Here is a 17,466-nt window from a genome sequence, read left to right as displayed (position 1 = left end):
AGGAAGACTCATCACATCATCTCCTCTTACCACAGAACTGACCGAAAACTCACTTAAATCAATGAGAGTCCTTCTATGAACTTCAACAAGCTTTGGATTAGACGAATCTTGTATAGGAGCAGTACCTGAGCCCTGAGTTAGGAACATGTTCCAAAATGTTTGGAAAGAACCTTTTACTTACTTAGTACTTGAATCTTTAAAATCAGGGCCAGGAAAAGGAAAAGTGCCAAGAACAACCCTTTTCTTTCCTTTGTTTCCTTAATGTTGCGTATTTTAATAGTAGGTAGAACAGACAGTGAAACATAATCTTTCCACTGAAAGCTAAATGACAGTGACTAGCTGTAGGGGACACTGAAGTATTAAAGAGAAGGAAATGTACAAATAATGAAAGTACATTTTGTCCAACTTGCTTTTGATGAGGCATAAAATAAAATGTAAATTATTTCTATTAGAAGGAAATTAACATAACGACTTTGGCATTTGCAATCAGAGTGAGCTTGTGTTACATAACCTGGACTTACAACTGAGGTAGCACAGTACCGTTTACCTGGATTTGAAGTAAGGATTATATCAATTCTATTTTCACCATTAGTAATAAAGCACAGAACCGATACCATTAACATGACTGATAATAAAGATATGTGATTAGTCTCAACTTGGATAGGCAATAATAAAAACAGAAAAGGAGAGGAAATGTTGCTTAGCTGTATATGAACAAAGAGGTTCTATTAACCTAGGTTTGCAATGAAGAGAAGTGTCAATACTGCTAACACAGGTTTGCAATTAAGTTGATGTCAATGTGGCTGGGAAAAGGAGTTCATAATTAGGACAACACAGTTAGTATTGACCTGAATTTTCAATACAAATCACGTCTGCATTTTAATTTGGAACTGTAGAATTCATCTCTGTGTTCTACAAATGACCATATAATCATTAACTTGAGGTTAGTTTACAACTAGAGAATTATTTACATAATACGTTGTGGTTTTTTTATGTATCCATGTTCCAGTTACAAACGGTGAGCTGAACATAGAGTTCACAGAAGTGTCCAACACTTAAAATTAAACTTCTACATTCCTTTGCAAAAGCCTTCCTAAGGATTTATTTACTTCACTCCTGGAAAAAATTACTGCTTCATCAAGACTCTGTGTTCCTGCTCCAAATATTGGTTTCTTTATTAGAATTACTAATTTTAGTTAATTACTAGTTAAATCTCTATTAATGACCTCACAAATAATTATCATACCCATTTATTGTAAATACTCTCGATGCTTCTAGCAAACATGATCAAGAGGGTACTTAAATGGACATAAATTGGTTGTTTAATCAGCCTTAGGCGCTTTACTGCAGAAAACCAACAATGAGAAGAGTATTTATTTTAAAGTCACTTTAGAACCTGAGTGTGCACATTTTTGCACTTATTTTCGTATGTAAATCCAAGTCAAATATATCAAAACAACACTCAAGAACAGGCAAAAAAGGATTTTTCTTTGGAAAAGAAATTTTCTGTGCTCTTTCCATGTTTCCTCACAACAGAAAAGGAGACCATGATCCCAGCAGCATTCTCTGTCTCAACCTATTTTATAAGTAGCCTTACCTCCTTCTTCTTCTTTTCCTTCTTCTTCCTTTTCCTCTGCACCATGAATCAAAGGTATCTCAACTTCTGTTTTGTCTTCTTCATTCAACAATGGCTCTGAATAAATTTGATAGAAAGAAGATAAACAGTAAGGCTTTTCAGAAAGGACATAAAAGGACATAAACTAGAGAGATTACCATTAAAAACACTGGCAGAGGAAAAGGATTCTTTTCCCCAAAGGTACAGATACAAAAGCTGTCTTGAGGAAATCCAAGGGGCTGCAGCTGAGAGCAAGTCCTTGATCCTCCAAGATGCTGAGCTTTCTGGGATTCAGCACAAAACCCCTATGTGCCTAGCTCCAACCATGGGCCTTCACTGGGACTGATCGCAAGCCCAGAGACACAAGTACTCATGTGTTTTGCTAGACTGGGGACAGAGCACTCAGTGGTCTGAACACACAAGGCTAAAGTGCTTGTCATCAGGAACAAGAAATGCAACATCCACATCTTTCTCCAACAATTGCAGTCATTAAAAATCAGCTTTTATTACTGAGAATACATAGACATTCCCCTGCTCAGGGCTGAATTTAGAGTTACCATAAGAAGATCTGGCTCCCCAGATTTAGCTTAGTAGGTATGGAGAAAGAAAGGGAACTTAAACACTACTGATAATATCTGAGCAATAACTGGTGTTTTTGCCTGTTAATCTTGCTCTTTGGATTCAAGGCATGTGCAGTACCTTTCATTTCTCTGCAGGAGCTTTGGGAATCTGCCCCAGTTTTCATCTCCTCCTCTGCAGAAACATCCTGTTGTCCTGTTAACCCAACAAATCGAAAATTACATGATGGCTGCGTGCAGGCCACGGCAAGTTCATCAAAACAGGACATGAACCGAACATATAGGCCGATCCTTTTCAGCCAAGCTCTTTTTCTATTAAATGAACGATGATGGATGTATTTTATACATGAAAATATCGCTTAAGAAACTCTAAGCATTAAGTATCTTAAATGGCTGAGGTCAGGTCAGAACTGAACCTGAATCAACTTTTTTTTTCTTCTTCTTTTGTAGCTCAGCCTTGACACATTGACTCTTATAGGAGCACTTGCACTTGACAGTCGACTTAGTGGAAGGAACAGAATCACCCCACAGGCTTTTAAAACAACAACAAAAAAGGACAATAATAACAATGCTATGCACCCAAGATCAATATGGTTAAACCCACATATTTGGAGATGCGTGTCTTTTCCAGTAACACCAGAGATTACCGCACCACAAGTGGTTGGCACACAACCTCTACTAGCCAACAGCATTTTCTTAAGGCAGCAGAGGTCAGGCTGAAAACCACTGGATGCTGAAACTGGAAGAACTGATGTTCCCAACTGGTTCATTATTTCTGTCTTAAAGAATTTTGATACAAAACCTTACCTTCGGCTTGATCTTGTTCACATCCCATAGGATGCACTGGGTCACTCTCCCGTGCGCCTTTGGAGTCTTTCAGGGAGTCTGAGGAAACAGCAAACACATAAACAAACAAAACCTGCAGCGGTTTTCATGCTGGAAAAGTCTGGTAGTTACTTCAGACACAGGCAGCCCGCAGGTGCTAGCTTCATATCTGGCATTCTGATAGGCCGACAGATTTTCTATCTGTTTTAACTACAGACTTATATACCACAAAAGTATACTCACGGGTTTCAATTATTCAAATTGATTTCAAAATCTGAACACTTACTGAGCAGTTTTTTGCCTGCAGTACAAACCTTAAACAAGGAGCTGGCAAGAAAGGATGCGTAAGAATAATCAGCAGTGCTATCAAGAATTTTATTTCTAATGAACAGAGTTATGAGAAACAGCAGGAACCACCTACTTGATAAATAAAAGGATTTCTTATTTATTTAGAACAATGCCAGCACTTTTCATGGTTGGACTTCCACAGGCTTGACAAACATTAAGTCCTATAAATCCCAGTTCAAATCCTAGCCTCATTTCACTCGATGTAGAACCCCCAAGGTCATCATTGTGGTCAAGACTGCTTTTCCTTTTGGAAGGAGAAAAGAAAAGAAGGAGACCAGCTAAATGAAGTGCCCAAAGCTGTACCCTGAACCAGCGGCACAGTGAGGTTTAAATTACATGACGTAAGTCCAATCGCTATGCTATCTGTACAAACACAGGGCATTATTTTGTCGTGTCAAATGACGTTTTCTGACAACAGCCACTCCGTTTTGGCGTGGGGATGGAGAAACGCATCATTTCACTGCAGTCAGGAAATCACACCAACACAGACACCTGTTTTAGCTCTGCTGATCTACATAACACACTCTTTCACTGGATAAAGAGCTGTCTCATAGCCTCGTTAAAAAACACTGCTGATCTAACTGGACATTTCTGCAAACTACAGGGGTAAGTACACTTGAGGTCATAACAACAGTAATAGATAATCAGTATTTGTGTTCCAGAGTGAAACACTTTCTAAAATGCTGCTAGATGGAAAACTTAAGTAACAGTGTCAAAACATCTATGATGCACGATAATAAACTAAGCTATGACAGTCTTGATACAGCTCTACTTCTGGAAGGTTCCTTTCTACAATATAGCAGAGCAAATCTTACAATATACCACAGGATGCCTCTGTAAAACTCTGTTCCTGAAACTTGCCAAGAATAATCTCTGATGGATAGGTGAGAAAGCTGGGTTGTTAACATCTGATCCAAGTTTAATAATCTGTAGAAAAGGTATGCACCGAAAGTGTGTGGCTTTAATTAACTGCAAATAATCCCCCAAGGCAAATATTTAATTACCTGCACAGCTTCTTACTTCTTTCATGGCATGACAATAAGTTTATAAATCCAAGTTTGAAAGTAGAATATCTCACTGATGTACAATTTGCTAAAATTTTCCCTTGTTGCACTTTTTTTCACCCTACTGTGGATTTAAACGATACTAACTGCTATCAGCTGGGCCACTGTGCTGGCCTTCCATACTAGGATGCCACATTGTGCTATGAGTTACAAGGGATTACCCTATCAGCCCAAATCAGAGCAAAAATAAATTAGAATTTCATCAAATTCCAAGTTTAATCAAAAAGCAAGCTGAAGGACTTCTTGGTATAAATGGGAAATGGCACTAAAAATCTGTGGGGAATTTTTCAAGCAAACTTTAAACCCATTGAGTGAAATTCTGTCATTGCTTAAGTTTTTGATGAAGATTTCAGGATATCAAACAAGCCAACATTTGCACCACCTGTAGCCCCATACCCTAAATTGATATAATCTTTTTCTGCATGATTTAGTTGCACGTTTCTAAAAGTAACTGTACTGACAAAGCTGGAATCAGAAGTCCTCTGCCTTAAGTACTGTGCAGTCAGGGCCAGAACACAGCCCTTCAAACAGCCAAAAGTAATGATAAAGTGTGATATTACCTGCTAGGGGCGGAAGAGATGTACGTGTCTCTGTCCCATCAGACCCTTAGAGCTATCTTATCCTACACCTATTGCGCAGTACGTCATGCTCCCAGACCTGTGCCTTTAATCTCAGTTCATGGGTGCCACCTTTTCTCCCAGGATGAGGAATGACTCCAATTTCATGCAAAAATCAATCCCTAGCATCAGAGGACCAATTACATGCTTTGGTCAATAATAACAAATGGAGTTTAAAGAGCCTCATGCTTGGCTGATGTAAGTGCCCCATCACGCTGCTGTTTGTTGTGGAGCATCGCATAGCTTATGGCAAACTACAGTTATCACACAGCGTTGGGAATTATCGCTACTCCCACCCTTTGGCACAGCTGGCAGTCTGACCCTGTAGCTGCGCTGAGCGCCAGCGTTAGGCACCACTGCTAGAGACCGCCTATGCTATTTGCACATCTTCACACGTTCCCATAGCTGGCTCCGCACAGTTTATTCTTATGAGATTGTAATTTTGTGTTAAACTTTCATTTTTGTCATATACAGTTTTATAATTGTTTCAAGGTTCAAGAAAGCAATTTAATTGCACAGAATTCCAAGTTATCCCAGACAATATACAATGACAATTTTGTATTAGTTATTTTTTGCAAAGCATGTTTCTGAAAAGAGCAGAACATGGACAGGAGTTACTGCCTAGCTGTAAGAGTCTGCTGCTCTTATTTCAGCAGTAGAAATTAGTCTTTGCATTAGTATGTAGATGCTGAGTTTCAAAATCTTTAAGGTCAAGACCATGTCAAAGATTTCTTCTTTTCAAATGCAAATATTAGATCAAGTATTCAAGCCAAAAGGTCCAAAAAACAGATTTACTCTTAGGATTAACAAGAATAAAATAAAGCAAAGGAATAAACCCAGATTTATGAAGAAAATCTGAGCCAAGCAAGAGTAAAAGTGTAAGGCCAAATGCACCAGTCAATGAGAGCTGTTCCCAAATTGGATACAAGGCAAGAGTGGCACCTCCATTTCAGTTGGCAAGCGGTGGTGGGAATCCCACAAATGCTGATGATATACTACTTTCTGCACGCAAGTTTTCAGTAGGGTAGGGATATTCCTTGGGCTCAGCTGGTCCTCTGTGCTCACTTAGCCCTTTAAAGTGAGCCTTATGCAACTGGGCATAAGCCAGTATCATGGTCCTAAAAGATTCCAGGGCCTACAAAAGCTCTGGCCATCCCTAGAGCCTTTATTCATCTCTACTAGGCTAAGGAACTACCTCTGATTTTTTAAAATGGCATGAAACAGTGTTAGTCTTCTCCTGACATGGCTACTTATCTGTTAAGTTGTACTGGAGAACCCAAGTCAGGGTATTATTTCACAGCACAGTATGTTTAGTTTTTCAATAACACATGCTGGGCACTATTTACCCTAGGTAACCACAAACTGGGACTGTAAGGGTTAACATTCCTCCAGGCAGGACTGAAAATAACCAGTGTTTCTGATACTACACTGGAGCACAGTTCCTAATGTCATCATTGATCACACATGAATGAATCAAACACGACATTTAATGACACAAATGAACAAAAGATAGCCCACTTTTATCTACTGCACATCAAGCACTGAAGTGTTCAGTGAAGTCTGAGCATCCCTTATTTCCTTCAAACCTGCTTTTATTTGGTGGCTGTAGTGACAGTGTCCATGTCAGGAGCGCTTGGCTCTGCACCCCTCCGTTGAATTGAAACAACTGTCTTGTGGGACTGCATGGTTGAATGCACCTGGGAATGAGCCCCGATCTTTAACAATCTGTGAGGAAAATATCTGGACTATAAGTAAGCCGATCAGAATACTCCCCAAGTATATTCACCATTCCAATAGATCAAGTGTATGTTGAATTCAAGAAAACCATGTAGTTTACAATAAACTATCAATCCTACCCTTCCTGCCAATAATCAGATACTATTTTGTCTAATTACTGCATAAACCCCCATGTTTTTCCATGCCATTTGTGTTTTTTCTGACTGTATAAAGCAACACTGCTCAAACAAGATTTTGCACATGCTAAAGAAGAGTAGAAAAGGTAGGATCTGAATGTTAAGTGTTTCTAATGATCTTTTAAAATTCACTTCCCCGGCTACTCTCTGTATGTCTTATTTACTGAGTCGTTTCTAATGTGCAACACACCTGGGTCCCACATACAGCATAGATAAATCACCATGTTTTAGGGAGCTGTAATAAGATTAAAGAGGGAAAAAGCTGGTCATTATGAAAGAAACAGGTTCGGTGCATTTTATTTTTTAAGCATGATACTGTGAAGAATGACTGGAATATTTCCAGAGTGAAAGAAACCAAGCAGGCGTCTAAAATTACAGGTAATGGTGTGCATGGAGGCTGCCACATGATTAGGGTATTCTTTTGCCTCATAAACTGAGGAAAATGTGTTAAAATGAAGTACTATAAAATGGCGATTTATGAGAAGTTAGGGAGATATTCTTGAGCTTTGACTTTAAAATGTTATTTTTATATCCACCAAGATTTCATTTTAATCTACCTTTACGACAGATTAGATTTATTGGAGCCTGAGTTTATATGGCTTGCTAAAACAGACCTTTTTAGGTGCAACAACCTGTAGAGATATTTTTGCAAGTGTTTGGGTAATAGACCAGTCAGTTCACCTCCGCAGGTGGGGTCCACCAGTAATGCTCCCACCTGCTCATGCTTTGAGCCGATAGAAGGGCATCTCCTCTAACCTTACCTTCTGTCCACAGGAGAAATTTCAGACACAGCTGGTCTGATAACTGTGGTCATCCTGCTGCTGCCATTAGGGGCAAGGCCTCTTGTACAGGGCTTTGGGAAAGAAAAAAGCTGAGAAAAACCTGGCTGCCTTGGTTAGACCCTTCCCAGGAGAAGTTGCTGCACAGCTGAAGGTAACGGTTGAGGGGGGGAGATGGAAGGAGTAGGCACCCACATGGGACTGACAGGAGCGCAGCTGTATGGCTCCAGGTCAGCTAATATTTAAAAATAAGTAGGATCTAAATAAAACAGCTAAGTAGATTAGTGTTAGCTGTTGCAGCTGCCTGTACTGGCGAAGGGTAGAGCAGAAATACAGCTCAAGTACTTTAGGGGCTGGACACTGTCTGGATGTGCAATGCTACAGATAGGTCAGATTAAAAGGAAAAGTGAGTAACCCGCATCAGGTAGAGCTTAAAGTGACCATTATGGAGGGTGCTAGTAGAACAGGCGCTTGGTTGGGTGGTGATGGTTATCTACCTGGTTTAAAAAAAAAACCACCAACAAACCACACCATTAAGCTTGTGTAGGCTGATTTGCTTTCATAGAAATCCTTCTAGCCAAGGGAGAGAAAAATGTTATCACTATAGCTGGTGTGCAGGCTCACAGCTACGGCTGGGGGTGTTGAAACTCTTCCATTAAAAAGGTTCTTTTTCAGTTACCTATAATTGAAATTTTTCAGGCTGAAATTTTCCAGGTCTAATCATAGCCCAAGGGTGAAGTAAAAACATTTCATTGGTAGCTGCTGAGTGCTCAGCACTTCTGAAAATCAGGTCATTCATTTAGATGTCTTAATATATACTTAAGAGCTGATTTTAAACACCTCTTTTTGAACATATTGGCCTTTCAGTCAATCTTTTTCACCCACTTATCAATGTCTAATTTACGTCGATTCACACAGCTCCCCTGCATTCAAAATGCTCTATCTTTTAGTTTATCCCTTCTCAATCATGTATGCCTTTAGGACATCAAGATTTTTCCATGGTGAGAACTACAGCTGGCCAAACAGGAATTTTATATCCATTATGTTTCACAGGCAGGATACTTATAGGCTTCTGAGTTGCACAAAGTGAGTTTTTAGGGCTAACTCCTAGCCAAGGCATATACCTAATTCTGCTTCTGACAACATAAGCCCTCCAGCTGACTGAGTCTGACTCCATTTCAGAGAATGCAGAAAAATAGTGACTTGCTTTAAATGGCACTCCCACAGGAACACAGACTCTGGTGAACACCTGGAAATAATTAATCGCTACTTTATTTTTAAAATTAATTAGCATATGATTTAATTTAGTTGACCTTCAAATGAAAATTCAGTTCTTATTAAGCGCTAATGAATTAAAATCAGCGTATTGTGCACAGAAACTTTGCCATGATTGCATAACGGGGAGTTCATTCTTCACCTGTACTACATCCAGTCCCTTTTTTCTTTTTTTTTTTCCTTTTTTTTTTTTTTTCTTACCTGAAAGCCCTATCATTAAAATCAGGTTAAATAGTAATTGGTAGGGCAGGCAACTGAGATGAAGATGCAGAACACTCTCTCTCTCACACACACAGAGGTATGTGCATGCGCACATACTCTTCAGAAAAAAACCACCAATAATCACAGGTTCAAACCAACCCACAGCTATATACAATACGGTCCATTTAAAATGAGTTTGCAGTCCCAGCACAATCTTGTATGGACAGGCATACCGGACTGAGTGCCTGTCTGATATGTGTTTTATCTGCTGCATAAACATTAATGACTTTAATCACTTTGTTCTGCCCTTACACTTCATAAAGAGAAGCATCTCTAACTTGAAATACGCTATGTATAAAGGATCTACTTCCATATGCACAGTAATGAAGCTCTACAAAGGTGCTGCCTAGAGATGTCAGCTCTCCCCCCAAGAGCTGATAGTTATGCATGCAAGTTTTCAAGGGTAAAATTGCAACATTTCTTTGCTGTATTTCCAGACAGTGGAAATAGAAACTTGGCACAGATTGGAATAAGAGGATGCCTCCACACCATAACATCAAACATCTTGATACTCTTGGAATATAATTGTTCCGCTCTTTTTTTTTTTTTTTTTCCTGGGGATAGAAGAGCACTCAGAGCACCTCAGTCTGCTCAAAGGCCACATGCAAACTGGGCCCATGTGGACTTATTTTTCTGGACAGTGTCTCTTCTATTGTGAGTAACAGAAGTGATATAGTTTCATATTAATATGAGATGTGGAATCTCACTGTATGTTTTCATTTTAATCGAAGCCATGCAGTTATCTTGAAACATCCCCTTTAATGTTCCCATCCTTCCCCTTTTCCTTTAAAAAAACCTGATAAAGCCAACTCAGGTAAGACAAAAAAATACTAGTACTTCATGGTAGCAGAGATGCATGTGCTCTCTTTTGAGTACCACCACACTTTAGAGCACTAAGTAATATTTCAATGTCTTTGCTATATTCTACTCCCAGAAATACGAGGAAAAAATAAGCAGAAAAACTACTAATCAACTCTAATTGAAGTCAAAATACTTGTTTTCGTGCACTCACCAGAACTGAGACTTGAAAGACTGCTATACTTCCATAGTAGGCTTGGAAACCTCCTATTCCAAACGGTTTAAACTATGCATTTTGGGAATATGTAGCATAGACTTACTTGCCACAAATCTCCTTTCAAGGTAATTAGGTGGAACGACTGGAAAAACATAATTTATTTAAATGCTTTACATCCAGTTCATTTAGTTTAAGATAAACTACAAAAATTAGTACGTTCCAGAACCTGGCAGGTTTTAGCTGTGTTAACTCAGTGGGCAAACAATTTGAAGGCTGAAATTTATTTTGGGAGCAGCAGGTGTTTTCAGAAATGCCAGGATCTTGTAAAAGTGCCATTTCCCAAGTGGTAGCAAGTCTTTTGTAACACCAGCATTCATTTTAAAACAACTCAAAATCTAAAATCTGAAAAGTCGAAAATCTACTAATCAAAATAAGGAATAAAACCATGGCCTGGTGGATGAGGTGGCCTCATCATTCAAAATTCTTGATTACATTTAAAAAACTAGCAAGCAAACCCCAAAACATGCTCTTTTCCCCACCATTCCTTTTTTCTGCTTCATGAACAAAATATATGGAGGAGAGTCTGTCTCGCTCCTTTTTCCCTACCAGGTGCTTTCTGTCTTACTTTTGAGGAGAGGTAGGACATCAAAGAGAAACTGCCCTTTGGATTTCTCAGGGCACTATCTCTTCTGCTAACCTCTCAAGAGAAGAGGGAAAACCACTATACTATATTACAGGAAAAGTGAGACCTATAGCACCAAGATTTTTACTTTCCTGAGAAGAGACAACTAATGCAATGGGTCAAAAAATGGGACTGGTTACATATTGAGATGGTCAGTGAAAAGCATATCAAAAGACACTGGCTTCGTAGTCAGGAACAAGCACTCAAAGAAATACCAAAATGTTGGGATCTTCAGTAAGACTGGAGAAAACAACAACAACAAATTAAAAAAAAAATAAATCCAAACCCAAGGCCTCATCACGACGCTAACATTACAAAACATGAAAACCACACCTGATGGGAGATCTCGTAGATACAGGACACAGAAACAGTCCAAATGTCAGCAAAAAAAAAAAGAGAAATGAATGACAGGCAATTACCAGCTATGCTGGGGCTGAATCTAACACTATTTCTGCCTTACACTAACAAGCCTTGTCACAACTACCAAAAGCAAAAGCCAGTGCTCCAGCAAGGGTTTGTGTTTTTTTTTTTCACTGCAGAATCAATCAATCAGTTAAGAGAGCACTTAAATCAACCTGCACAAGGCTTTGAACTCATAATCAGGTAAGTATGTGGCTCTCTAGCATGTGTCTTTGGAACAAAAGGGCAAGATCTCACACCCCGTCACACTTATCTAGAAAAATGAGAAGAGAGTCAAGCAGCGACACTGAATTAAACATTAAATCTTTTAAAATAAATAAGTTAATGGATGTTAATAATTATGTTATCTCAGTAAAATGCATTAAAATTTTCTATTAGTCTTTCTTGAAGGCTGTACTGATGGACTGTATTTATCATAGATAGCATAACTCCTGTTTTGAATTACCAGTAGCGAACATTTTATAAATTACCCAGGCTTTTTTCTGACGTACCCCCACAAAAATGCCAAAAAACATAGACCAGCACAAGCAATTAATAGCATGATATCATAAGAGTATCAAAAACAGTACATCTGTGCACTGGTTCCTATCTGTAAACCAACAACTCCACAGGAAAAATCTCAGCTTGAAACATTTAAATTAGATCATCTCTCTTTCTTGTTTCCTAAACTCCCTGTCATTTGGCCCCGTGACACTTTTAAATATTTATCACAAACTAAATGATCTGAGTGCCCAGCACAGCCTGCACAAGATAAACATTACTTTCTCCCTCTCAATTATGACTTCATCTCCTCCTGTCTCCTCTTGATGTGTTTATAGCTATTGTGTTTTTCTTTTTCCCCATCAGGAGAGCACCAAATAGGGAGCTAATATTGCTGAGATAGATGTGCACGTTTAACTTTACGCCTGTGAGTTGTCCCAGAGAGACCACGCTTTGGGATTATTTCTGATATGTCATGTATGATATTTTAGCATTACCTCTATAACAAGGTGACTTAGGAATTCACAGCATCTCTCCTACCAGCACAACAGCTGGTGCCAAGTACTTCATTACAAAGACTTTTGTAAATGAAAATCCAAGCATTTACCTATTTCTGTATTGTTTAACTGTGATTTTGGCAATTTCCAGACAAAGGAAAATAAGGCTTTACAAAATGTCCTCTTGGGACTTGATATTTTGAAACACAATTTACAAGCCGTACCTTTATCCTCACTCAGCTCTGTTTCTTCTGATGATGATAGGCTGGCTACAGCTGAAGGTTTCGTTTCATCTATAAGAACCAAGGAAATGAAAGAGAAGTTATTCATTAGATAGCAAACTGATGAACCATGTTACTGAAAAAAAAAGTGTTATGCCTTATTGAGGCAAGATACTAGTCCTGAATTTGATTTACTGGGCTTCCATCCATTCACATTGCATTCACCAGCCATTACTGGTCTGATTGTCTTCCCTAAGCCAGGGGTAAACTTACATTACAATTCTGTCAGATCAAGTCTATATTTCAATTTCTCATAATACAGAGAGAGAAATAGCTATCAGTTTCACAGGTAGGCCGGTGTTGCTATTTGCTTTGAGATTCCTTTTTTCATTTAACCCATCTATTTTGAGAAAAAACAATTAAGCCATTCTTAACTTTAATCATGTCCATGAATCCCATTGGAATCAAAATGATTACATGCAAATGCCTTCCTGAAAATAGAAGCCTTCATGAATCAGGCCTGAAATTTAGCAAGTCCCTGAAAATCTGCAGCTTGGAGCTTTTTTAATAGTAGAGTATGCAGGTAAAACTATTCTAGTTAACAGATAAAACTGGTACCTGAATTTAACAGAATTTTTTAACTTTCACTGTTGCTTTTTCTTGGCAGTTTTTATAGTTCTAAAACCTTTATAAGCCTTTGTTTTCATTTCTAGCCTTTCATTTATTTCAAAAGACTTGCCTCTGATGATTCTGGCAAATTTTTTTCCCCTAATATAGACATTAAGTATTTTTAACTAGTTTGAAACTAGAGCTCTGAACCACCTGCCATTTTGTTTTTCCACGTGTTAGCTGTGAAGTTCACTGATGATAGACTGGAAGACAGACTGTTTAAAAACACAGATTTCAGGCCAGTCCTTGTACAATATAACTGGCTTTTTCACTACTGTATAGTAAGAATATATAAATCTTTATGTAATGGATTAAGTGTCTATTTCATTTTCTTTCACAATATCAAAGAATACGATTTGTGATTTGTCACACTCAGATGAAGGTTATGTCTTTTGGTTTAGAAAATACAAATAAGAACTTTAACATTTGATGGGATTACTCCTTATAGTGATCATTCTTACTGGTTAGAAATGTTTTAGGCATACAACTGCATATCTTGGAAAATCGGGTAATTTCCTACTGCCAAGAAAGGGCATAGAAGCAGCAGTCTAAAAGTTCCTGATGATGTTTTGTCTCCACAATGAGAACAGTGGAAAGCAGCAGCAACTCATTAGCTCAATGTAACTCGAGGTAATTGAACACCTCTCTGTTCTTGTCACTGTGTGAACCAGTAGGGGTAAATGTCAAGCCAAATATTTTTTTCCTGTAACACTGTGTGCCTGTGGCCGAGAAGGTGATTCATGGACTATGCGCAGGCACAACGTTATCTTAGGCATGTACCTAAAGTGCGTTCCTAAAATATGACATTTTCTGGATCTGGGACCTAAAATGTCTGGATCTTTTCTTTGACGCTTTTCATGAGAGTAACAAAACATGACTACCAATACAAGATAGCAAAAGAATGCACATCATGGCTGTGACAAAACAGCTCTGACAGCTTGTAATGCAACAAGTCATAATGACAGTTTTGGGAAAAACACAATGCATTTAAGACACCTCTAGTAGCAAAGTAATAATTTAGAGAGGTACATATTCCTTATTTCTCTTGGGAAAAATTAAATGTATCTCATTCGATCAAGCTGTTTTGTGAAGCTAAATACCAGGGAAAGAGGTACCCTATTAGAGTGAATATAGCTGACAAGCACAATGGGCTGTATTTGGCATCTGTAGACAGCCATGTAACAGAGTTTTACAGGAACCTCTGCGGTTGCAGCTAGTAGCTCTTAGGCGAGCTAGCAGCCAAGCAGTACTTGAAATGGTTAAAGCTCAATATTGCTCGGGCAAAGATATGCCCCTGCTGAGTCAGAGAATCAAAGCAAAGTCTAGATTCAGACAGAGCAGCTCACTCCTTCCTTCCCCCTGCTCACCTTCGCCTCTCTAAAATATGACTAGCATAAAATCAAAAAACCCAGGAAAGGAAATGTGGTTGTCCTCCAGCACTTAACAACGTACCACTGCATGCTTATCTCGGGGAGAATAAAGGGCCTAGGTCCACAGTTTGCTGAGGTCCATGAAATTCTTTTTCATTCTGTAATACTGTGCCTATGGCTTCACCTCCTACTGCTTGCCCTGTGCTAGGACATAAAGAAGAGGTGATGAAGAGGACATGAAACATAGAAGGACTTCAAGCACTTGTGGACAGCATCAGCTGTTAACACCTAGTTGCAGAAGATTGACCTGTGGAGTGCAGGGAGAAATGCTACACTTTCACATACACAGAGCCCAATGCATAGGACAAAAAGAAGGATGCTCATCAAATGAATTCCTCATCTGGAAACTGCCACAATGCAGTAAGAAAACCAGGTGAGTCAAGAACCTAGGCCTACCAAATTTTTTTGCTGCATTTACTGGCTGGCCTTCTTCAGCTTAATCTTCCACATATTGAAAATAATCTTCAATTCTGATTTAAAAAAAAAGTTCTGAAGAAAATGGTTTCATGCTCTCTGAATTAAGGATGTGTGGGCAACATCCTGCACTACAATGAGAAAAAACCCAAACAAGCAAGAAAAACACTGTGTCACAAGTAATATTACACTAAAAGAAATAGTTAAGAAATAAGGGGATTGATAGACATTTTGATTCACTTCAACTCTTTTTGATAACTAATTAATTCTAGTATTCTTTCACACTGAACAGAGTTGGGTAGGATGAAACATACAACCATAAACAGAAAAAAAAAAAAGAGAGAATCTATTATAGAGTGACATTGTATTTTGAAATATTGAACTCAGTATAATTTATAAGCATGCCATCTGCAAAACCTACTGCTCATGAACTCTGACATTCATTCGCATGCACTATATGCAATAACTTTCTGCATGGATTTAAATCTTCATAACCTCTGAGACTTGTGTAGACAATTTATTAAAACTTGAAAATACCCTTTAAAATCTTCAGAAGTACATTTTTCATCAAAGGAAGCCTGCTCCAAATTTCCTTTCCTCCATTTATATTCTATGCAGAGTGCTACTCTGTTGTAGACAGAGGGAAAATTATTTCTTTCTAGTTAGAGGATTAGCTAGAGATAGTCCTTAAAGGGAGAATGTAGCACTGGTAAGCTAAAGAGGGAAGTCTGAATTCCTGTATTGCAATTCATTCATTCATAATGAATGGAGTTTGTGTCTCTAATGGGAGAATTGCTCAAGACCTGAGCTAACCTGGTGAAAATGTACATTCTTCCTCAATAGCATTCACTAAGGCTATTGTTCACCAAGGTGGATAAAACCTAAGAAAGTCCTTTAAGGTACTCGGCACAAACCTGCTTCTTGGCTCTGGGCCTCAGTTCCTTCAGTGTCTTGCTCCTCCTCTGTGCCCTTACCACCTACGGAGGAAAACACATAAAAATTATTTATGATATAACTTTTCATTGGTAACAGCAGCAGCAGCAATATTAATTGTAACCAATTCAGCACAAAATGCTAATTTACAGCAAGGCGCTGGGATAAAAGGGGAGAGATATAAAGGTAAATTGAAAAAACCCTCAAACATAACCAGTTACATTTAAAACAGCCAGTTTCACATCTCAAGCTGAGGAAGGCAGGTTAGATTAAAGATTTTATCTCAATAGGCACACTGGAAATATCTGTATTCCAAATAAAGGTATGTTTCCCTAAACACCGTCTGAAACAGATGAAACTGTTGCTCGATCTTAGTCTATGTATTTTATAGAGATTTTTTTCTAGGATTATTTTCCTCCAGTAATATTTCCACAAGATCCTTGCAATGGCTGTGTTTCTGACTTGCAGAACCTACTTTACTGCCTATGGAAGGTAAGAATAGGAGCAGGAGAATTGCCTGAATTTTATTTTAACACAAAAGGCACAAGGCCACTTAGCATAAAGTATAAAAATGCATCACAAGCGACTGCAAAGAAGAGATCAAAATAAACCCAAGTAAGATTGCTAGGATTGAACGCGTTTTTTTCCCCTTCTTACATTCACACTCATTCCAAATTTTCTCCACTACTTTGCTTTCGCATTCATTATCCATTTTCTTCCCTTCAGCTCCCTTTCAGAAGGCAGGTACCAAACAGCAAATTACCACTGAGAAAAGTAATACCCTGGGGAACGTCTATGGACAGGAGATCAAGCTCTCTTAACCTTTGCTTGGCCCGATTAGAAATATATGAGGAAGTCTGTATTTTCAACAATGGAGAAGGCTCTTTTAGCTTCATAATAATGTTAGAGGCTGCAGTGCAGCATGCTGGATCAGATGTGGTGGCTACACTCCCTCTTTTCCAGCATGGTGAGATGGACAGTGAGAACAGCTGAGTACCAGCCTTAATGAGGCATTTGAAAAACTGACTGCTGAACTTATACACTGGGAGAAAGGAAATTCATTCCCAGGTCTGTAAATGGCTTGATAATGATACACATATTTTTTGCTGTGATCTTTTCTGGCTCCTGGGTTTTTCTGATTACAGCTTCTCTAAAGCAACACGGTTAAAGTTCCTCATGCCTCCACCTTGCTTTTACTTAATGCATGGACTGTGCTGAAGAGAACAGCAGTACTCCAAATGCAATTAGGTGGATGGAAGAAAAACAGAGAAAGCGTGTGTTTTTCAGAAGCAAACGTACATCTGGTAGCACGCCGCATTCAGCTAATATTGAAAGGCTGAGGTACGACGCTCTCCCTCTTTCCAGCAGGCAATACATCCCGGCATCCAGCAGATGGGACTAGCGGAGAAGTATTTCCAGGCTGACCCTGC

At 38.7% G+C, this 17,466-nt stretch overlaps 1 protein-coding gene across 4 annotated transcripts in view; it reads right to left on the bottom strand.

Annotated features, from left to right (window-relative positions):
• Nucleotides 1-17,466, bottom strand: part of MACROD2 (mono-ADP ribosylhydrolase 2) — an 877,957-nt gene that overhangs the window by 34,792 nt on the left and 825,699 nt on the right. For 3 of the 4 annotated variants that reach the window (XM_086460841.1, XM_086460839.1, XM_086460840.1), the window contains 5 exons: nt 16,018-16,080; nt 12,594-12,662; nt 3,001-3,078; nt 2,315-2,389; nt 1,598-1,693 (listed from right to left, as the gene is read on the bottom strand). In XM_086460841.1, the coding sequence (XP_086316967.1) occupies nt 1,598-1,693; nt 2,315-2,389; nt 3,001-3,078; nt 12,594-12,662; nt 16,018-16,080 (381 nt within the window). Of the gene's footprint in view, nt 1-1,597; nt 1,708-2,314; nt 2,390-3,000; nt 3,079-12,593; nt 12,663-16,017; nt 16,081-17,466 lie in introns of all 4 variants that reach the window. The other variant, XM_086460838.1, reaches the window with a different exon arrangement.

The sequence above is a fragment of the Leptosomus discolor genome, chromosome 2 (genome assembly GCF_034619465.1).
Source record: "Leptosomus discolor isolate bLepDis1 chromosome 2, bLepDis1.hap2, whole genome shotgun sequence".
Lineage (NCBI taxonomy): Eukaryota > Metazoa > Chordata > Aves > Leptosomiformes > Leptosomidae > Leptosomus > Leptosomus discolor.
This window is presented reverse-complemented; position numbering and strand designations above follow the sequence as displayed.